Genomic DNA, 23,535 nt, shown 5'->3' with positions numbered 1-23,535 from the left:
AAAGCCAATTAATGAAAAAGCTTGCAGTCCATGTCACACTGAAATCAATGTCTATACTCCCACTGATTATAGCGGTTGTGAATTGCACCTAAAAATCTAACCTATGAAATGTCAGCATCTCCATATGAAAAAGGTAATACATAGCAAGAGGAATATAAAAGGTATGTGAGAAAGAGTCTAGAGGGTCATCTTTAAAATGGGAACAGCCCCTTACTTTAGCCCTGCCCCCAGGACCTCCCACCAGCACCAGCAAGAGGCCTGGGACAAGGACTTTTTTTAATCACGGTCCCTCCGACGTCTCTGACAGCCATTGCTCCTGAAAGCTCATGGCTGGGAGCTGTCGATAACATCCGTCTAGAACAGACCCCGGAGAACATCAACTCTCCCCTGCCCCAGGACCTGCCTTTGCCACCATCACACCTATGAGAGGGAACAAGGAGCCACATGATACCACAGATGGAACCTGGTATTCTGGATCTACCACTATGATGGCAACATGTTCCAAAATATAAATCTGATTGTATTACTGTGGACTACTTTGAGATCCATTATGGTTGAAAAGTGGTATGCAGATATGGTAAAATACAGACACCCGTCAGGATTGTGAAAAATAAATAATAAAGCCACCAGCCTTGCCAAAACATACTCCTCAAATCTTGCCTTCTAGCCTTTATAGGCCACACAACATAATATGATATGTGGCCAGGCTATTTGCTGTAAGGAATCACTATCTGGAGTTATCTGCAAGACTCTTCTAAAGAACTTAATAAACTTACTGGGCTATTGCAATGATTAGTAAAAATCTAAACACATGTTCAATTTCTACTGATGGATCACAACTGAGAGACAAAAGCAGCTGTGCTAAAGCAAGCACAGGAAGTCTGACCTACCTGCCTTCCCAGAACGTCCCCGTTGTTTTCCAACATATTAACTTTAATCCTGATGCTTTCCTGCAAGGGTGTAAGGAGAGGGAAGAAGTTTGAAAGAAAGACATGTGTTAAGTATTCATCAATATAGCATCACAAAGACCAGGTAGTTAATTCTGTTTCCAGTCTGAGTGACAAATAAATATGCTCTCTCAAGAACTACCAGTCCCAGAGCTCCTAGTGTGTAGGCCAGAAGGAGGCACCACTGGTGAGAGGGACAGAGTACCATAATAATCAGGGACATTCATCCCAGAAACAATGGGAACCAGTTGCTGCTGGCAGGACTTATTTATTTATTTATTTATTTATTAAATTTATTAATCGCCCATCTGGCTGGTCACCCAGCCACTCTGCGCGATGTACAACATATAATAAAACAGTTTAAAACAATAAAATTCTACAATAAAAACATTTTCTAAAATACCCTAACCCACCCCAAATGCCTGCCTGAACAACCACGTTTTTAATGCACGATGGAAGCTCATTAAAGAGGGGGCATGACGGAGTTCCCTAGGGAGGGAGGGAGTTCCACAGAGTGGGGGCCACCACAGAAAAGGCCCTCTCCCTCATCCCCACCAGTCTAGCTGTCCTGGCTGATGGGACAGAGAGAAGGCCATCCGAGGCTGATCTTGTTAAGCGGCCTGTCTGGTGCTGCTGGAGGCGCTCCTTAAGATATGCTGGGCCGGAACCATATAGGGTTTTAAAGGTCAAAACCAACACCTTGAATTTGGCCCGGAAAACAACTGGTAACCAGTGCAACTCCTTCAGCACTGGCCTTGCCAGCGGCTGCCTTTAATCAGGCGAGCCACCGCGTTCTGTACCAGCTGCAGCTTCCAAGATGTCTTCAAGGGTAACCCCACGTAGAGCGCATTACAGTAGTCTAAACGAGAGGAGACCAGGGCATGTACTACTGATGGGAGCAGATAGTTGGGAAGGAAGGGGCACAGCCGCCGTATCAGATGGAGTTGATACAGCGCTGTCTGGCTCACAGCTGACACCTGAGCCTCCATGGACAGCTGGGAGTCCAAAATGATCCCCAGGCTGCGGACCTGGTCTTTCAAGGGTAGAGTACTCCATTCAACACAGGTCAACATCCCCCAGCCTCCTCTTGTCTCCCACCAAAAGTACCTCGGTCTTGTCAGGGTTCAGCTTCAGCTTATTCCTCCCCATCCAGCCACTCACTGTCTCCAGACATGTGGACAGGGATTCTACGGCTAACCTTGGTGAAGATTTGAATGAGAGGTAGAGCTGCATGTCATCCACATACTGATGACATCGCACGCCAAACCTCCTGATGATAGCCCCCAGCGGCTTCACATAGATGTTAAATAGCATTGGGGAGAGGAAGGAACCCTGTGGCACCCCACAAGTGAGTGGCCACGGGTCCAAAACGTCCTCTCCCAGTGCTACCCTCTGGTACCTGCCAGAGAGGAAGGACCAGAACCACCGCAATATGGTATCTCCAATGCCTAAACCCTCCAGGTGGTCCAGGAGGATACCGTGGTCAACGGTATCAAAAGCTGCTGAGAGGTCGAGGAGAACAAGGAAGGAGCATTCACCCCTATCCAGAGCCTCCTCATATAATCCACCAAGGCGACCAAGGCCGTTTCTGTCCCATGCCCAAGCCTAAAGCCTGACTGAAATGGGTCTAGATAATCGGCTTCTTCCAAGTGTGCCTTCAACTGCATCGCCACCACCCGCTCAATCACCTTGCCCCAAAATGGCAGATTTGAGACTGGGCGAAAGTTGTTCAGAACTTGGGGATCCAAGGAGGGCTTCTTTAAGAGCAGTCTTATCACTGCCTCCTTGAGGGCTGATGGCATCACTCCCTCCTCAAGGGAGGCGTTCACCACCGCCCTGATCCCTTCACCCAGTCTCTCTCTGCAGCCTATAATGAGCCAAGATGGGCAAGGATCAAGTAAGCAGGTGGTCGGCCTTACAGATGAAAGCACCTTGTCCACTTCATCAGAAGGAAGAAGCTGGAACCGATCCCACAAAACCGGTTTGCCACAGGCCGCCTCTTGCTCACTAACTGTATCCACAGCGTGCAGAGTAACACTCCTTATCCGATCAATTTTATCCACAAAGTGCTTTGCCAAGGCCTCACAGGAGGCCTTAGAATGCTCCAGTGGTTCCAGAGCCACAAGACCGACCAGGCTCCGGACCACTTGGAACAGCCTCCTGGGACAGCACTCTGCGGACACGATAGAGGCAGCATAATATTCCTTTTTTGCTGCCTTCACCGCCACGTGATAGGCTGAAGATACAGCTCTAGCCCGTGTTGGATCGTCTTTGGAGCGAGACTTCCGTCACTGGCGCACTAGCCGTCTCACCTCCTGTTTCAGAGCTCGTAACTGAGGAATGAACCATGGTGCAGTCCGAACCCTGTTCAGGGGGAGAGGGTGTTTCGGAGCCACCCAATCTAATGCCCCCGTGATTGTGGCATTCCACCCACCCACCAGGGTCTCGACCAAGTGGCTGTTGGCGTGCTCCAGAGAATCCCCAAGCGCGTTCAGGAATCCATTCGGATCCATAAGACGCCTGGGGCGGACCATTTTAATGGGTCCTCCACCCCTGCAGAGGGGTTGTGGAACCGAGAAGTCTAACGTCACCAGATAGTGATCTGACCATGACAAGGGGGTGGTGGATATACCCCCAACTTCCAGATCACTCTCTACTTCTCCAGAAACAAACACAAGGTCTAGTGCATGACCGGCTACATGGGTGGGCCCAGTTAGAATATGGTGCAGCTCCCAGGAAGCCATGGTCTCCATGAAGTGCTGAGGTGCTCCTGTGAGGATGGCCTCCGAATATACATTGAAGTCCCCCAACACCAATAAGTTAGGGGACTGTACACGCACATCAGAGACCACCTCAAGCACCTCGGCCAGGGAGTCAGTCGTGCAGCGGGGTGGACGGTACACCACCATCCACTTACAGTCCCCAAATATATGAAAGCAAATATCTTGGTCTCTATCTTTTTCTCTCACTCACTCACACTCTCTCTCACACACATGCACATTTCAAAAGCTGTAATACATCTATTAGCCTGTTGCTTAATTGTACAATATACACACACACACTGATGGATTTGCAGCCACTTTACTTGCACATTCTGCCCCTTATTCCTGAATGGCACCTCAGACATTGGGCAGCCATTTACATATATTCCATATAGCCCAATTACCATCTGAGTTACTGGCACTGCCCTCAGACCAGTTGTATCCCATATTCAGGTAATCTTACATTCAGTGTTTCTTCTTTCGTTAACTAGATTGTACCTTACTTAAACTTGCTACAACATCTAATAAGGGACAGTCATCCGGTGGTGTGGGTGTGCCATTTGGGTGGCCCAAAGCGCAAAATCCCTAGTGCCTTATTCCTAACAGTGTCCTGGGGATACATGTTCACTTGCTTTGTGCAAAAACACCTTTGCCCAGAAAAAATATGCTGGTACATGTCAAAGGGGACAGCCTCCCAGTCATGGAGATATATGATATGGGGTAGCCCAAAATGTATTTTGGGGTGTAAGTGCATATAAACATCTGTTTCCTATTCAGGCTGCTCATGTGGCTCCGTGTCATTAAGAAATGGGGAAATAGGAACCAATTTCAGCCTCATGAAAGCAGAGCATGATGATGTTGTTTATCCCCATCATCCGGTTATTGTTTATCCCCATCATCAAGTAATCAAACACATACTGTCTCTGAGGGGTACTCCCTTTTTCAACCCTGTACCCCCATTTCACAATTTCTCACTAGTTCAGATCCCTCAGACACATGTCACATCATATCTTACTGTGACATCCACAGAGCACATCTTAATATACATAATGTCTCCAATCATCACATGTGTGTTTTAACTGATGTAAAGAGTTCACTGAAGAGAAGAAACAAAATTCATTTTTATATGTCCAAAACTCTCCTCAGTCATTTGACATTTTTAAAATCCTCTCCCTTAGTTAATTAACAGACTGCTCTATGGCTAAAAGTATTCAAAGTCTTCCTGTTCTACATGAAATATTCCCTCCGCATGTCAGGGGCTACTCAGCCATTATTCCTTCACTGCCCCCAAGAGACTAGCTATCAAGAGCAGGCCTCAAGCACATAGACTCCCTTCCCCAACCATGGGGAGAGGTGAACAATCAGGCCAGAAGATCTCACATTTATTTAAGGTGGGGTCCTTCCTGATCCTATGAGATTAAACCTACAGGGTCAGGGAGGATCCCATCCTGCCCAATACTTTTGTTTACACTGAAAAACAGTGTGAGGGATGTGTGTCTGCCAATTTGATTGCTGCAACAGAGCTGACAGAAAGTGTACTTAACCTTTACCCCATAGGCCATTTTGGCACACAAGATCACTCCTCCCACAAGCTGCTCTTCCACCCATAGGGGAAAGGATAGGGGTCCCTGTGGGTGAGGAAAGCAGGATTTAGGGTGATCATAATCACAAAAATAATCCATAAGGAAAAAGTTGAGCAGAATATTCCACCAGCTCCATTGCTGTGATAAAATTCACAGTTTCTTTCCTCCATGCTACTTTTCAGTTTAAAAAAATGTTGGGAGACTAATTACGGGTCTCCCTCTTCACATGTGCTTGGCCGTCAAGAACACTGCTTTCCCTCCACATGTCAGGGAGGAAGGTTCTAGCCTCATCTTCTTTGCAACATGTAAGGAAGGGGTGGGCAACTTGAGGTCCCCCAGATGTTTTGGCCTACAACCAAAACATTGGTTTATAGCCCCAGCCAGCATAGCAAATGGTGAAGGATGATGGGTAGAGCAAAATATCTGAAGGACCATAAGTTGCCCACACCTGATGTCTATGTGAGGGCCTTTTTTAAGATGGAAGAGCACTCAGTCATATGAGCGTTCACCTACAATCTCAAAAGGACCAGACAGTTCAGTCTAGATTTTTTTTATTTTGGTCACAGCCATTATTCAAGTTCTTTTTTCCCTTTTCCCTCAATCAGTATCTTTTTTTTTTTTTTGCAGAAAGTTTACATAATGACATATTGTGGCTGTCATTTACATATTTAGTTTTCCAGTCATAGACCTAATACAAATTACACAAAGTTAACTAAGCAATATTTACATTCAAATTACACTGAACAAGGTTGCATCTCACAACTGTAATATATCCATTGCTACACTTTGCTAAGTTAACTCAAAAATAAGTATTCTAACAATTAGCAAATAAAAAATTGCTTCTAATTTAACAAGATCATATTGTGGGGATTCATTATTAGGGCGACTCAATGATTTTCCTTGTCTAGGAGAAATTTAGAAAAACGGCAAAATTCAAACATATGGCTAACTTGTAGCGCTATTCATTTCAATGTCATTTATCCTACAGAAAAAGTAACGTGAAAGGCAGAACATGAACATGTATGAAATTATCTGGACTGTAGACAAAATTATCTCACATCAAGCAGTAGTCGTCATATTACATTCTTTTTACACATTACATTTATGCAGCAATAACTACTAATCTCTTTTCCCTTGTGGCTTTCTAACATTTCTTGCCTTGCCAAGTACATATTACATATACTAGATGACAGGGTGGAAGTATTTCCTACTTGTACTTAATCATCTTTCATTTCAAAGCTCCCTGTGCCTTTTCATCATAATTCTGTGTATTAGATTCCACAATGTTTCCTTTGTGACTTGAATGCAAAGAATGACAGACTCAAATCAAAAGGTCAAAGTGTGTGTGTGTGGGGGGAGCAGGGAACCATATTCCAGCTTAGAAAAATCACAAGAGGGAAAGTCTTTGTTGCGTAAGTATTTGGAAAAACACAGAAATTGTGCAACAGTGGTCATGTAGGAGGATTGCATCAAAAGCAAATTACTGCACATACAATTTTTTGCCTTTCATTGTTTTTTTTAAACCTTCCCTCTAACAGTTTCTCAAAAAAGACATGTTTCCAAAACAATTGTATTTTGAAGGTAAATTTACACCAGTGGGTTCTAGTGACCAAACAAGCCGTTCTGACATTTGGAGCCTTCACAGTCTGAGGATAAAGAAAGGAAAAGGCATACAAGACTTGCTCTTCTGCAATTAGCAGAAGCGTCCCCATCTGGAATAGGAGATCCCGCTCCCTCTTACATGCTAAAGGTCCAGCAAGTTACAAGAAACTCTAGAGAGATGTCAATGGGCCCTCCAATTGCAATCCTATATGCAAGCAAGATGTAGAAAGATCAGCACCAGTGACAAGAGAATTTGCTGGCAGTCTCCTTTAGGGAGTGTGGGTGAGGGATTGGCCCAGCATTCCTCAGTCACTTCTCAAAGTAAGAGACCTTGGGTAAACTAATTGTTGATGGTGGTCATTCAGGCAAAAAGCTGAGTGACAAATTGAGCAAGGTGAGCAAAGCTTTAGGGACAAGTAGAGTTAGATGGGCTATATGCATAGAAATATTTTAGGCAATGGGTTAGATCCAGACTTAATCATACTTACAGTTAGACCCATTGAAAAAAATGGGACTAAAATTAATCATGTCTAGCTTAGGTCTCATTGATTGTACTGGTATGGCTGTCTGGATCCAGCCCAATGTTTATGTGTTTTCTTTTACACACTGTATTTATAAAGCGTGTTGAGAAAGGCTTATTTTGAGCTGTAGCATCTTTGCAGATCTCACCCAGAGCTGGCATAAAGCAGGTTGTTCTGCTGCTTGTTGCCTTTTTGATTAAATGGTACACATTTTCTATGGTGCTAATAATCTCAAAGAACTCTGATCCTTCACCTTTCTCTATATAGGCCTATGTTCCTAACCAAATGCCACATTTAAATGTTTTCAGAATAAGGTGGTGGTGGTTTTGCATCCACCTATAGAAACGATGGCTCTAAAGCAGCCTGGTGTTCAAGTACCACACAAAATGGAACTCAATGGCACAGGTTTTCCAGAAATACTAATACAAGCTCCCTCTGTGGCTGGACTGAGAGATTCCTCCTTGATGATGAAGGCAAGCAGCCAACCCCACCCACAGTATGTAAAGCAGTACACAAGCTCTGGAGCCACCTTCTTTAAGCAGCCTTTGCCTCACTTGGCTTTTCTTCCCATTAACTGGGAATATGGGAGCCCCAACAGGCAGTGACTGAGAAGTACTGTAAAGCTGGGGGGAAGAGGGGAGAAAAAGGGAAAAGCAGGATAAAAAGAGGAAGATCATTCCAGGACAATGGAAATATAGGAAACTAGAAGCATTTTGCAAGAACGACAGAACTTCTGACCTTCCTCTCAGATATTCTCCTGCTGATCTCATGGCTGCTCTGGATGACTCAGATAGCAGCTATACAGGAAAGCAAATCACCCCAAAGCCTCAAATCCTTAGCTTTTTTCTAGCAACCCAAAGCCTTAGAAATTCATGAGTACTGATCAATCTTTTTACCCTCTATGTTCATACAAACAGCGTGTGATACTACTGTAGGGATTATTGAGAAATCAATGCCTTCTTTACACAGAAATGTTATCTTGTCATCTATTCCTCCACTTCCTGTGGGTGACGGAGGGAAACTCCAATTGTCCACTGTTATTTCTCTGTAGTGAAGCGAATCACTCTGGGAAGGGTTAGACTGATTTTTGGCCTACAACTCCCATCAACCCTAGCCAGCATAGCCAATGGTGAGGGATCATGACCACAGGCCAAAACATCTGGAGAGCCATAAGTTGCCCACCTCTACAGCAAGGGAGCATGAACAAATTGGTCAAGAGTAGATAGGCTAGTACTCCTATTTCAAAGAAGAGACTCCAGCCTCCTGCTTCTTTCTTCTCTAAAATACAGGATGCCTCCTATAGGAAGCAAAGTTCTTATAATGTCTAGTACCAGCCTATCAATACCAAAACCAAAGAACAGGTGAGACTAATAAATGAACACTTGACGCATTTACTTGATAGTTCCCCATAAAGTGGATCTTTCCATTTTGATCCACCCCACTGAAAACCAGTGGTAAAATCAACCAAATCTAATCCTTACTTTTTCAGATGTGTGAGTCAGAAATGTGATTTGTGAACAATTTAGGGTACAATCCTATGCATGTTTAGACAGGGAACTACAGCTACATGCTGGCTGGGGAATGCTGGGAGTCATAGGATTTTTTTCTGGCTAAACATGCATCAGATTGCACCCTTAAGCCATCAGAGGCTGAAAGCAGTCCTGTCATAAGCGCTTGAAAATGATGGTGCTCCAAAATCACCACTGTGATTTTAAACTTCAAACTAACACAAATAAAACATGTGACTACCTCAGAGGAGCCACTAGTAACACACACAAACCATGTAAGGTATTAACAAGCTGCCTATCTGTCCCCCTTTATTCTCCATGTGAAAGCTGTTTTGCTATTGCTTGTTCGCTTATCATTAAAGACTTCAATCCAGAAATAGCCTTGTGGGTGTCCTGTTCTCTCAACAGAGAACGGATATTTTGCATATAACACTCAATCCCAAGGTTCAAATCATATTATAAATCAAATATAATATGATGGCAAGTTTCCTGTCCAAGTAGGCAACCTGCTCTGGGCACTGTATTCATACCATATTCATTGAGTCCTTTGCATATGCCTGTGCATAAATAGCAGCCATGCAGCCACTGTACCTCATGCAAATATCCTAGCCACACAAGGCCTGATACCACAGATTATGCAATTCTGCATATATATATATATATATATATATATATACACACAAAAAAAAATTATGGGGTTTCCCTTCATGGAAACCTCCCCCCACCCCAACCACACACATCCAAACCTTCACATTTCACACAGATACACCATACACGGTTTGCACATCTAATGCTCTGGCTTGCACTTGGCGCCTCAGACAAGACAAACAATGCAGTGGCGTGTCTACCTACAGCAGCACACACATTCCGTGGCCAGATGGCCACTTGAGTTTAGCTGTCATTTCACAGAAATCAATGGTCGCCCCCTTGCATTATCTGGCTCTTCTTTTGAAGGCTCCCCCTTCTGCTCGCCCGTTCCCTCCCCCCGCCGCAGGGGCCCCCGCCAGTGCCGCCGAGAGAGGGGGCTGCCAGGCGACTTTGCCCGATCCTACCTGACTAACGAGCTGGGAGAAAGCGGCCGTGGGGTCCGGAGCGGCCAGGAAGCGGGGCAGCAAGAGAAGGAGCCCCGCCATCAGCCGAAGGAACTCGTGTGGCCCCCGCGCCGCCTCCATCTTGGGAGCCGGGAAATAAAACTAAGTGAAACATCAACAAAGCAGGAGGCGGAGCTGGGTGGAGTCCGGCAGGCGGCGGCGGCGGCGGCGGCGGCGGCGGCGCGGTAACCCGAGAAGAATGCAGGGTAAGAAGAGATACCGCTGGGGGAAAGAGGGTCTCCTGGGGCTGGGAAAAGCGGGGTCCCTCGGGAAAAGCTTAAGAGTCGGAGGCAAGAAGCAAAGCAAGGGCCATGGCGCCGCATCCCAGAGGCCAAGGAAAGGCGGGGCGGGCAGCTCTGAGGGGAACGAAGCCTTCCTCGGAGAAACGGAACCGTTCCGGGCTTAGCACAGGTGAAAATAGACCGGCATGGCTCGTCACAATGCCCCACTTTATTCAGTAGGGCTTGTTTCTAAGTACTGAGGTGGACGATGAGGATTCCCTAATACTATCCCTGATACAGCCCAACCATCAATCCATCCATCATCTATGATCGATCGGATCGATCGATCAGATTGATACCCTGATCTTCAAATATATTATCAGGATGGCTTACAAGAAAATATTGAAAACATCAGAAAATAAGTACTACACTAAAAGAAGCTTAAAAGAGCAAATGTACCAAAGAAGCATTAAATTTATTTATATTTATTACATTTATATCCCACTTTTTTCCTCTTAAAAAAAACCCAAGGGGGTTTACATAGTGCTCCTCGTCCTCTCCGTTTTATCCTCGCACCAACCCTGTGAGGAAGGTTAGGCCAAGAATCAGTGACTGGCCCAAAGTCACCCAGCGATCAGTGTGGCTGAGCGGGGACTAGAACCTGGATCTCCCAAGTTCTTGTCCAACACTGTAACCACTACACCACAGTGAAATAATCTGAGCAAAACATGACAAAACATCTGGGAAAAGAAAAAGGCAATTTGCCTGGTATCAGGAAAACCTTTCCTGGGAGAGCATTCCAAAACTGGGGAGCCACGACTGAAAAGACCCTCTCCTTGGTAGTCAGCCACTATTCCTCAAATGGTGAGAGAGCCAGGAGAAGGACAAAGTAAGGCAAACCTATGAGGCTGCGATCCTGAGAGCAAGCTCTGTTTAACACAATGGCAATGCAATGGTTTAATAAATAATTTGTTATTCTGGAGGTGGGTGGATTCATGTGTCTGCTTTTGTCTCATCAGATCACAGTGCTGAAATCTATATAAATGAATGCAGCATTTTGGCTACTCTGTCATCAAATTTTTCATGAGCCTAAGGGGAAAAAACAGGCTTTCTAAATGTGTACTAGGCGGCAAAAGGCACAGCAGACCCTTCCACAAGATCCATATGGATCTTGCCTCATGGACTGAAGATGGGAAAGGGGGTAAGGGAATACGCTTGCTGCATGATCTGGTATACCTAATCCCATTTAAATAAATGGGCTTCATAGAACCAGGCTATTAATGGGAGGAAAACAGTTATTAAAATCCACTTTATGCCTGGAATAAAATAAAAAATGTGATTCCTTTACACTGATAAACATAGGAATGTAGGAAGCTGCCTTATCCTGAGTCAGACCATTGATGCATCTAGCTCAGTACTGTCAACAGTGACTGGCAATAGCTGTCCAAGGCTGCAGGCAGGATTCTTTCCTATCTGTACCTGGAGATTGAACCAAGGACCTGCTGAATGCAGAGCATGTGCTCTACCATTGAGCTACAGTCCTTTCCCATATAATAAATGTTCATTCTCACTTGGCAGTTTATAACTCTATCTTGAGTTGAAGCCTATTTTGACAATTTGTGGAGTTAATGAATCTTTGATACGATTGACAGTAATGACTCCTTCTAAACCATTTTGTTCTGTCAGCTCAAGGCCTACAGGGAACTCTTTCCATATGTTTAGTGAGTGACCTGCTATTTACATCTCCAGTTGCTACATTGTAAAGGATGTGTGAAAGATTGCAAAGCGACTACACCAGAGATTCTTCAAGTTTGCCCCCTTTCTCTTCCTATAGCAGAATGAGGCTGCAGTTGGCCTTCCAATTGAGCTGCCTGAACACTCAGTGGGAAGGGGCAATACAAGGGGAGATGGGGGGATGAGCTCCATCCTGGTGAGATATGAATGTACCATCCACCAAATACACCTTTTAAGAGTAGGCTGTAATTCCTTGGGCACATGCAGAAGGTCTCAGGTTCAATTCCAGTGAGATATTCACTGGATAGGGGTGAATGCTCCTTCCTTGTTCTCCTCGACCTCTCAGTGGCTTTTGATACCGTTGACCACGGTATCCTCCTGGACCGCCTGGAGGGGTTGGGCATTGGAGACACTGTATTGCGGTGGTTCCGGTCCTTCCTCTCCGGCAGGTACCAGAGGGTACCACTGGGAGAGGAGGTTTCGGACCCGTGGCCGCTCACTTGTGGGGTGCCACAGGGTTCCATCCTCTCCCCGATGCTATTTAACATCTATGTGAAGCCACTGGGGGCTATCATCAGGAGGTTTGGGGTGCAGTGTCATCAATATGCGGATGACACGCAGCTCTACCTCTCATTCAAATCTTCACCAAGGTTGGCCATAGAATCCCTGTCCAAATGTCTGGAGACGGTGAGTGGCTGGATGGGGAGGAATAAGCTGAAGCTCAACCCTGACAAGACCGAGGTACTTTTGGTGGGAGACAAGAGGAGGCTGGGGGATGTTGACCTGGTGTTGAATGGGGTACGGCTACCCTTGAAAGACCAGGTCCGCAGCCTGGGGGTCATTTCGGACTCCCAGCTGTCCATGGAGGCTCAGGTGTCAGCTGTGAGCCGGACAGCGCTGTATCAACTCCATCTGATACGGCGGCTGCACCCCTTCCTTCCCGACCATCTGCTCCCATCGGTAGTACATGCCCTGGTCTCCTCTCGTTTAGACTACTGTAATGTGCTCTACGTGGGGTTACCCTTGAAGACGGTTCGGAAGCTGCAGCTGGTACAGAATGCGGCGGCTCGCCTGATTAAAGGCAGCCGCCGGCGAGATCACATCACTCCAGTGCTGAAGGAGTTGCACTGGTTACCAGTTGTTTTCCGGGCCAAATTCAAGGTGTTGGTTTTGACCTTTAAAACCCTATATGGTTCCAGCCCAGCCTATCTTAAGGAGCGCCTCCAGCAACACCAGACAGGCCGCTTAACAAGATCAGCCTCGGATGGCCTTCTCTCTGTCCCATCAGCCAGGACAGCTAGACTGGTGGGGACGAGGGAGAGGGCCTTCTCTGTGGTGGCCCCCACTCTGTGGAACTCCCTCCCTAGGGAACTCCGTCATGCCCCCTCTTTAATGAGCTTCCGTCGTGCATTAAAAACGTGGTTGTTCAGGCAGGCATTTGGGGTGGGTTAGGGTATTTTTTTAAAAAAAAATTATGGTAAAATTTTATTGTTTTAAATTGTTTTATGGTGGGTTGTACATCGCCCAGAGTGGCTGGGTGACCAGTCAGATGGGCGATTAATAAATTTAATAAATAAATAAAATAAAATAAATTCCTGGAATCCCTAGGTAGGGGGCTGGAAAAGACCCCTGTGTGAACCCCAGAGAGTCACTGCTATGCAGAACATGTGGCCTTCCAGATGTTGGGCTGCAACTCCCATCTAGCCTTGCCAACATGGCCAGTGATGAGAGATGTTAGGAACTGCAGTACAACAACGCTCTGGAGGGCCACACATTCCCCACCCTGGCATAGAACAACAGTGAGCTAGATGGAGCAATTGTTTGACTTGGTTTAAGGCAGCTTCCTGTGTTCTGCCTTATATGCTGGTGGATTCCAACCCTTAAAGGCAACCTAAAAATAATTTAAAATACATTCTTTCCACTATATAGCCTGAAACTGAGAGACAGGAACTATTTTTAGTGTATGACAGAATGTCTTAATGAGCTATTGAGTACTGCTTATCAAACCCTTTGTACTCAGGGATAGTACAAAATGAACACCTATTGTGTCAGTTAAGAAGACACAGTACACATAAGTGGGAACAAACTTCCTTGTCTCCAGTTGTGCACATTTGAAAGGGGAAAGTCATATTAATAATGCATGTGCCTGCCGTAACTGAAGCACTACACATTTATTTTTTTATTTGTATGTGTGCACTTGAGTACACAATGTCTTAAAGGAAGAAACCCGGAGTTGCAGCAATTTTGCAAGGCCAGTAACTGAATATAATATATACCAACATATTGCTTGAAGGCAAGAACGTTAGCTGCTGCCTCATTAACACATGGACTCTGGTGTTTATTTTTAGCAAGACAATATGTTTACTGTCAAGCACCCAATCATAACTTGTGAAGTGAATGTACAAATTATACATTTTTCCTAGATTCCTCCAGAAAGTTATGGAAATTAATAAACTATGATTGAAATATCCACCGACATACCTTGACAAATGTTTCCTTGTTTTCCCAAGTCTTGCATGGTCACTCAAATGTGTTTCCAAACACTAGCTGTATTGGTTGTTGTTCACCTCTGTATGTCCACTTTCTTCTTGAACCTTTGCTTCCAGGCCTGTTAAGAATGGCAGTCTCTGCCTTAGATTGCAATCCTGTGCAAGCTTACTTGGAAGTAAACATCACTGAGTTCAACAGAATTACTTTTAAGCAGGGGCGTTACTAGGTTCTTAAAAGATCTGGGGCACAGCCCCATAACAAAAATTTGCACATCTCTTTCACCGAGTCTAAGTGGACCTCTAAGAGGTGTGTGTGTGTGTGTGTGTGTGTGTGTGTGGGAGGGTGGGGGTGCTTGTAGTGTGCTTACATGTGTGAATAGATTACATACATAAGAAGTGTGCACTGACACACACCCCTTCAGCTTAGACCCCGATTCAGCATTTTGGAAAACATCCCGCTTCTGCTCAGGCCAGTTTGTAGTCAGTCCAGCTCAGCACCAAACTGAGAACGGGAAGATACTTATAAAAAGACAAAGCTACAAAACATGTTGTCTGAAGAAAAGTTGGATAATACATGCCACACCTAATGTGGTAGACTACACATTCTGCTTTGCCAAATGATCTTATTTACACTTACACAGAGAGAAATATCTTATCTAGAATATTAAAAGGACATATTTCTTACCATACACATTCTAAATAAAAATAAACCAATCTTTTCAATTACCCTGATGTGATGTAGGTAGTAACAGCACTGGCATTTATTTTTATTTTTCCATTATGCCCTTCCAGCATAAACTCTGAAAAATGTGCTTGAGTTTCCCAGGTAGTCTTCTTGTCCATATACTTGCTAAGGGCTGACCTAGCTTAGCACCAGAGCTGGGACTATATCAAGAGACTTTACAATACAGAAGTATTTAGGATGGGGCATTTCTTTAACTCTTGCTGAGATTTAGTTATAGTGTTAATCAGGGCTGTCCCTCCCATGAAGAAGGGTGAGGAGCCTGTATCAGTAACAGAGCAGGAGGAGTGGAGAATTATGCCCCTCCCCCAGGGGCACTGCTAGGTTCTTAAAAGATCCAGGGGACAGGCCCATAACACAAATTTGCATACACACACACACAAACACACACACACGTCTAAGCACACATCTAATGTGTGTGTGTGTGTGTGTGGTGTGTGTATAGATTACATACATACGTAAGAAGTGTGCACTGACCCCCCCCCCCTCACTTCAACTCAGACCCCGATTCAGCATTTTGGAAAACATCCCGCTTCTGCTTGGGCCAATTTGTAGTCAGACCACTTCAGCTCAGCACCAAACCTGAGTCAAGGTTTGGAAAAATGAGTCTTTATGCTTCCTGTTGACTACCGCGGGAAATTAGAAAAAAACTAACTTCTTTCTCTTGGTCAGAACTGGATGGTAATTTCAGGAATAGTAGTCCCCTAGAAGGGGATTACACCTGCCAAATGTCAGAAAAAATAGGTGCAGGGTTCATATTTTGATTTTCTTTTAAAGGGGACTGCCAATAACAGTGTTATTCCTTGGAAGAACTGGATAAAAAATTCAGTATTCATTGCCCCATCAGAGGAGATGCCTACCAAATTTCAGAATGATAGCCACAAGGGGTTTTGTGCAAGGGTGGCCTTGACATTTTGAGGTCTCCAAAAGAGGACATATTTCTCTCTCTATGTTCCTTGTGGACCATTGTTCTGAAAATTAGATAGCCTAGAGGTGTCCCTGAGTAAGAAACCAGCAAAGTGTCAGAAGGATAGGTGCAGCAGTTCATGTGGAAGGGGAGTTCTCCACTTTGGGGGAGGGAGTGATTTGCTTTCCCTTCCATTCACCCCCTCCCAAATAGCTTTTGGCTCTTCTTATATTCTTAGAGAGTGCCTCTGAGCATATGCAGAATGCTTTTCTTTCACCACTGAACACTTACATTCTCCCCCTAACAATTCTTTTCCCCTCCATGCAACCCACTTTTCTCAAAGGCTTGAGCGAGAAGGGGAAAAACCAACCTTGTCTGTTGTATAAAGTCAAATACAGTTCAGAACTTCTCTTGCCCATGGAAGAGAATTCTCTTTAAGAATTCCCCAAGATATGGAATAAAGAAGAGAAAGAAAGGATAGGATAGGTGAGGGAAGAAGAAGAATGGTGATTGGAAATGCATGGGGGGGGTAGGGAGAATTCCTTAAGCCAAGTGGCTCCTTTCAGAGAGGTAGTACTTCAGAGGAATTTAGGAGGCTGTGGACAGTTTGTATGGATTTCACATACTTACATTAACTTTATGAGGTGAGGTGGCTGAGGGCTTTTTCTAGCTTTAAGAAAAAAAACTCTAGAAGCTATTTAAAAGCCTCAGCAGTTCCTCGATCATGACGCCGCATAGTCCTAACCCTCCTTTTGGAATAATTTGAGTCCTACAGCTATTTTGGAGAAATTAAAGTGGAGGGGGAGAAAGAAGTTTGTGGAGGCTGATTGGATCCTTTGCTGTACTGAAGCTACTAAACGTCTGCAGGAGCCAAAGATTCCAGTTTGGAGCAGTGAAATCAGATGCTGTGTGAAATACCAGTATTTCACATGGAACTCTTTCTTCCCTTCCATCTCCCTCTTCAAAATTTAATTGCAAGCAAGCTCCCAACAGTGGGCATGTAAGAGCAGAAAAGTAAAGGGAGACAGGTTTTTTGCACCTCAAAAAAACAACAACCCTACACCAGAGATTAGGGATAGTGACCTCCTAATGGTCACCTTAAATGCCTTAGATCTCTAATCCCCTGGGTGACTTGGCAGTTTTTACTTATTGTTTTAGTCTTTGAGAAATGGAAACTTTATGCATGGCTAGCACAAAAGCCACTGGACCTAACTGTCTGAACTTTGACAGGCTCAGTCAGCTGCATAGGGGTTGCCAGATCCCCAAATTCCATGCACTTATGTGGAAGCACAAAAAAATTATAGCTCTTTGCTTTGACAGATTTTCTTGAAAATAGCAAATTTTACCTGTGGCTAGCACAAAAGCATCTTGGCCTGTCTGAAATGTGGCAGATTCAGTCAGCTCCATGAGAGCTACCAGATCCCCACATTTCATGTATTTATCATGTTGTTGTTCAATCGTTAAGTCGAGTCCGACTCTTCGTGACCCCATGGACCACAGCATGCCAGGCCTTCCTGTCCTGCGCACTCTCCCAGGGTGTGCTCAAGTCCATATTCATTGCATTGGTGATGCTATCTAGCCATCTCATCCTCTGCCATCCCCTTCTCCTTTTGCCTTCAATCTTTCCCAGCATCAGGGTCTTTTCCACTGAGTTTTCTCATCGCATTAGGAGGCCAAAATATTTGCACTTCAGCATCAGTATCTGTCCTTCCAAGGAGCACTCAGGGTTGATTTCCTTTAGGATTGACTGATTTGACCTCCTTGCAGTCCAGGGGACTCGTAAGAGTCTTCTCCAGCACCACAGTTCGAACACATAAATTCTTCGGCGCTGAGCCTTCCTTATAGTCCAGCTCTCACAGCCATACGTTGCTACTGGGAAAACCATAGCTTTGATTATACGAACCTTTGTCGGCAAGGTGATGTCTCTGCTTGTTACTATGCTGTCTAGGTTTGCCATAGCTTTCCTCCCAAGGAGCAAGCGTCTTTTAATTTCATGGCTTCAGTCACTGTCTGCAGTGATCTTGGAGCCCAAGAAAATAAAATCTGTCACTGCTGCCATTTCTTCCCCTTCCATATGCCAGGAAGTGATGGGGCCAGATGCCATGATCTTCGTTTTTGTAATGTTGAGTTTCAAACCAGCTTTTGCACTCCCCACTTTCACCCTCAACAAGAGGCTCTTTAGAGCCTCTTTGCTTTCTGCCATTAGGGTGGTATCGTCTGCGTATCTGAGGTTATGGATAATTCTCCCGGCAATCTTAATTCCGACCTGTGATTCATCCAACCCGGCGTTTCTCATGATGTACTCTGCATAGAAGTTAAATAAGCCGGGCGACATTATACAGCCTTGTCGTACTCCTTTCCCAATTTTGAACCAATCGGTTGTTCCATGTCCGGTTCTTACTGTTGCTTCTTGACCCTCGTACAGGTTTCTCAGGAGACAGGTAAGGTGGTCTGGTACTCCCATCTCTTTTAAGAATTTGCCACAGTTTGTTGTGATCCACACAATCAAAGGCTTTAGCGTAGTCAATGAAGCAGAAATAGATGTTTTTCTGGAATTCTCTTGCTTTCTCCATGATTCAGCGAATGTTGGCGATTTGATCTCTAGTTCCTCTGCCTCTTCAAAACCCAGCTTGTACTTCTGGTAATTCTTGGTTCGCATACTGCTGAGGCCTAGCTTGTAGGATTTTGAACATAACCTTGCTGGCATGTGAAATGAGCGCAATTGTGCGGTAGTTTGAACACTCTTTGGCGTTGCCCTTCTTTGGAATTGGAATGTAAACTGACCTTTTCCAGTCTTGTGGCCACTGTTTGAGTGTTCCAAATGTGTTGGCATATTGAGTGCAGCACTTTCACAGCATCATCTTTTAGGATCTTAAATAGCTCAGCTGGAATACTGTCATCTCTGCTAGCTTTGTTGTTACTAATGCTTCCTAAGGCCCACTTGACTTCACTCTCGAGGATGTCCGGCTCAAGTTCAGTGACCGCACTATCATGGCTATCAGGGACATTCAGATCTTTCCTGTATAGTTCTTCTGTGTATTCTTGCCACCTCTTCTTAATCTCATCTGCTTCTGTTAGGTCCCTGCCTTCTTTGTCCTTTATCATGCCCGTCTTTGCACAAAACATTCCCTTGAGATCTCCGATTTTCTTGAAAAGATCTCTAGTCTTTCCCATTCTATTGTTTTCCTCGATTTCTTTGCATTGTTCATTTAAGAAGGCCTTCTTGTCTCTCCTTGCTATTCTCTGGAACTCTGCATTCAGTTGGATATATCTTCCCCTTTCTCCCTTGCTTTTCGCTTCCCTTCTTTCCTCAGCTCCTTGTAAAGCCTCCTGAGACAGCCACTTGGCTTTCTTGCATTTCTTTTTCTTTGGGATGGATTTCGTTGCTGCCTCCTGAACAATGTTACTGACCTCTGTCCATAGTTCCTGAGGCACTCTGTCTATCAGGTCTAATCCCTTAAATCTATTCATCACCTCCACTGTATATTCATCAGGGATATGATTTAGGTCATACCTGAATGGTTTAGTGGTTTTCCCTATGTTCTTCAATTTCAGTCGAAATTTTGCAACAAGAAGCTCATGCTCTGAGCCAGTCAGCTCCAGGTCTTGTTTTGACTGACTGTATAGAGCTTCTCCATCTTTGGCTGCAAAGGACATAATCAATCTGATTTCGATATTGACCATCTGGTGATGTCCATGTGTAGAGTCGCCTCTTGTGCTGTTGGAAAAGCATATTTGCTATGATCAGCATGTTCTCTTGGCAAAACTCGATTAGCCTTTGTCCTGCTTCATTTTGTACACCAAAGCCATGCTTGCCTGTTATCCCGGTGATTTCTTGACTTCCTACTTTAGCATTCCAATCCCCTATGATGAAGAGGACATCTTTTTGTGGTGTTAGTTCTAGAAGGTGTTGTAAGTCTTCATAGAACCAATCAACCTCAGCTTCTTCGGCCTCAGTGGTTGGGGCATAGACTTGAATTACTGTGATGTTGAATGGTTTGCCTTGGATTCGTACTGAGATCTTTCTATCGTTTTTAAGATTGTACCCTAGTACTGCTTTTCCCACCCTTTTGTTGACTATGAGTGCTACTCCATTTCTTCTAAGGGATTCTTGCCCACAGTAGTAGATATAATGGACACCTGGATTAAATTTGCCCATGCTTGTCCATTTTAGTTCGCTGATTCCCAAGATGTCGATGTTCAGTCTTGCCATCTCATGTTTGACCACCTCCAGCTTACCTTGATTCATTGATCTGACATTCCAGGTTCCTAAACAATATTGTTCTTTACAGCATCGGATTTTCTTTTCACCACCAGACACATCCACAGCTGAGTGTCCTTTCAGCTTTGGCCCAGCCGCTTCACTCTTTCTGGCGCTACTTGGAAATACCCTCTGCTCTTCCCCAGTAGTATATTGGACACCGTCCGACCTGAGGGGCTCATCTTCCAGCATCATATCTTTTAGCCTTGTGATACGTTCCATGGGGTTTTCTTGGCAAGAATACTGGAGTGGGTTGCCATTTCCTTCTCCAGTGGACCACATTTTGTCAGAACGCTCCTCCATGACCTGTCCGTCTTGGGTGGCCCTGCACGGCATAGCTTATGGCTTCGCTGAGTTACGCAAACCCCTTCGCCACAACAAGGCAGTGATCCATGAAGGCGGTATTTATCATACAAACCAAAAAAGTTATGGCCGTTTCTATTTTCCAATGCAAGTCAATGGGAAAATGTAAAAAAATGACAATTAGGACCATTTAAAAGATCTGGGCCACAGCTCAAACAAGATCTGGGGCCCGTGCCCAGGTGGGCCCTTCGCTAACGACGCCCCTGCTTCTAAGTACTCATGGATAGGGTTAGGCTATGCTTAGGATCTCATAGCTTGTGCCCTGTATAGTAAGTGAAAGAAAATCTAATTAATTTCAGTGGAATGTGGTTTCCATTAAAAAATGCTTAGGAATTGGGCCATATATCACATTTCTGTGCATGTTTATTCAGAATTAAGTCTCACTGAGTTCAGTGAGGTTTATTCCCTAGTAAGAGTGCAGAGAAGATTGTAGACGTTAATCTAGCCTCGAAATACTTGCTCACCTGGCCACCTGTGGTAAGTAGGAATCCTCTCCAGGAGATAAAGTAGGTCAACTTTTCTAAACTGGTAAAGAGTTTAGTCCATTTCCCTGCCCCCCTTCATTTCAGGTCATATATATATATATATATATACACATACATACACACACACACACACACATATATACATATATAATATCCCACTTCACACACTACAAAAATTGCAGTACTAGTTTTCTATATTTGCCTGTACACTGCATCCTTCATAACTAAGCTTTTTAATGTGTAATGCTCTGTATTGTTTTAACTGCTGATATTTTAATATCATAATGTCTTAGGTTGCAGTCTTGCAATCCTGTACACACTTATCTGGGAGTAAGTCCTATTTAATTCAATGGGGCTTATTTCTTAGCAGATATTCCCATTTAAGTATCCATAGGACTACAGCCTTGATGTTTTTAGTTTGGATTGCAGTCTTATTGATTCTTGATTGTCTATTTATTCTGATATGAGCTGCCCTGGAAGGATACCCAAACTGATTTTTTTTTTTGAAGTGGCCCTCAGGATGAACACGCATCATGTTTTCATGTAATTGCATGGAATTCTCCATGTAGAAAAACTGTCTTGAGCAAATAATTATTTAGAAGCAGGTAATTCTGGACTCATTTGTACAAGCAGCAGAATCAAATGATAAAGCTCATCTTAGCTTGTATCATATCAGGCTGCAGGTTTGTGTGCCATCATATATATATGGTTCCCCAAATATAGAAAACTAGTCTGTTAGGGTCTAGACTGAATCTTCTCTCTATCTCCATTCTGTTTATAAGTTTATATCTGCAGCCTGAAGAGATAAAGTCCAAGAGAAGCTTCTGAATAAATGGCCCTATGTGACAATCACCTATCTTAGGGTCAGAGGAAAGGCTTGTTTGAGCTCTCTCCAGAGTTGCATTGCTCGCGCTGTCCAAGGAGATCAGGAGGGAATCAAGTCTGGTGAGGCAGCAAGCCTGCCCTAAGTGCTGAATGAACAACCAAAATTTGCTGGCAGGAAAGCAAACAAACAGGCAAGCGCAGCACAGGTCAACTGACACTCTGGCTTGGCTGAGGTACTCGAAGCTTTGGACCTCCTCCAGCTGCCGTCGGCTTAGAGATAGGAAGAGTTCGACCCTGGCTCCTCCTGTCGATACAATTTTTTTCCTACCTCGAGGCCGAAGTGAGAAGTGTGACTGGGCAGCAGTATGTCCACCCAGAAACAAAGCGTAGCAGCAAACACTGGACGGAACTTTATGTTTTTTTATTTTTATTATTACATTTATATCCCGCCTTTTTCCCTCTTCCAAGAAACTCAAGGCGGCTTACATAGTCCTCCTCCTCCTCTATTTTATCCTCACAACAATTCTGGGAGGCAGGTTAGACTGAAGTCAGTGACTGGCCCAAAGATACCCAGTGATCTTCATAGCCAAGGGGGGACTAGCAGCTGGATCTCCCAAGTCCAAGTCCCACACTCTAACCACTACACCAGTTCTACTCGGGCCTTAGCGCGCATAAGAAAAACATGTGCGTTTCTGTTAGCTGTAAATATCATCCTGGCACTGCCAATGCAGCCCATTATTCCTGTATTGAGCGGGGGACGGGGCTGTGGCTGAAGGAGAACGGCTTACAGTTCTCCTGCAGGGTCGTCCACAATCAAAAATTCCGGGCTAGAGGTAGGGCTGAGGCTAGCATGAATTCCAGCCACAAATCCACATAGCCACAAAGCATCAGAGATGACTTAGTGGATAAAGTAGCAGTTACAGGAACTCTGGGGGAAAGCGACCATGTTGTACTTGAGTTCTTGGTTCTAAGGGAAGCAAAAGCCGGGTGTAGTCAAACGCATACCCTGGATTTTAGGAAAGCTGATTTTAATAAACTCAGAACAATGGTCAGTAAGGTCCCATGGCAAGCGATGCTAACGAGAAAAGGAGTCCAAGATGGGTGGGAGTTTTTAAAAAAGGAAATTCTCAAGGCACAATTACAAACAATTCCAACAAGAAGGTGGAAGACAACAGAAGAAGCCAACGTGGCTTCACAAAAAGCTTAGTGATGACCTGAAAACAAAAAAGGACACATATAGGAAGTGGAAAGAAGGCCAAGCAACAAAGGAAGAGTACAGGCAGGTAGCACAGAATTGCAGGGATGGCATCAGGAAGGCTAAAGCTGAGAATGAGCTGAGGTTAGCGAGGGATGCAAAAACAACAAAAAGGCTTTCTTCAGCTACGTGCTTAGTAAAAGGCAGAGGAAAGAAATGGTTGTTCAGCTATTAAATAAGGATGGTAAAATGATAACAGAGGACAAAGAAAAGGCAGAGGTGCTCAATTCCTACTTTGG

At 44.6% G+C, this 23,535-nt stretch overlaps 1 protein-coding gene across 4 annotated transcripts in view; it reads right to left on the bottom strand.

The window, feature by feature from the left end:
- The window catches only part of GINM1 (glycosylated integral membrane protein 1), a 41,322-nt gene that overhangs the window by 15,826 nt on the left and 1,961 nt on the right, over nt 1–23,535 (bottom strand). For 2 of the 4 annotated variants that reach the window (XM_084827824.1, XM_084827825.1), the window contains exons 2-3: nt 14,451–14,577; nt 891–950 (exon numbers count right to left, since the gene is read on the bottom strand). In XM_084827824.1, the coding sequence (XP_084683950.1) occupies nt 891–926 (36 nt within the window). In that variant the 5' untranslated portion in view covers nt 927–950; nt 14,451–14,577. Of the gene's footprint in view, nt 1–890; nt 951–9,975; nt 10,106–14,450; nt 14,578–22,069; nt 22,188–23,535 lie in introns of those variants that run through there. The other 2 variants (XM_084827827.1, XM_084827823.1) reach the window with 2 other exon arrangements.

This window comes from Heloderma suspectum, chromosome 1 (assembly GCF_057233095.1).
Source record: "Heloderma suspectum isolate Gila_16-S chromosome 1, 16-S_ref, whole genome shotgun sequence".
Lineage (NCBI taxonomy): Eukaryota > Metazoa > Chordata > Lepidosauria > Squamata > Helodermatidae > Heloderma > Heloderma suspectum.
Note: the sequence above shows the minus strand (reverse complement) of the source record. Positions and strands in the feature narration are given on the sequence as shown.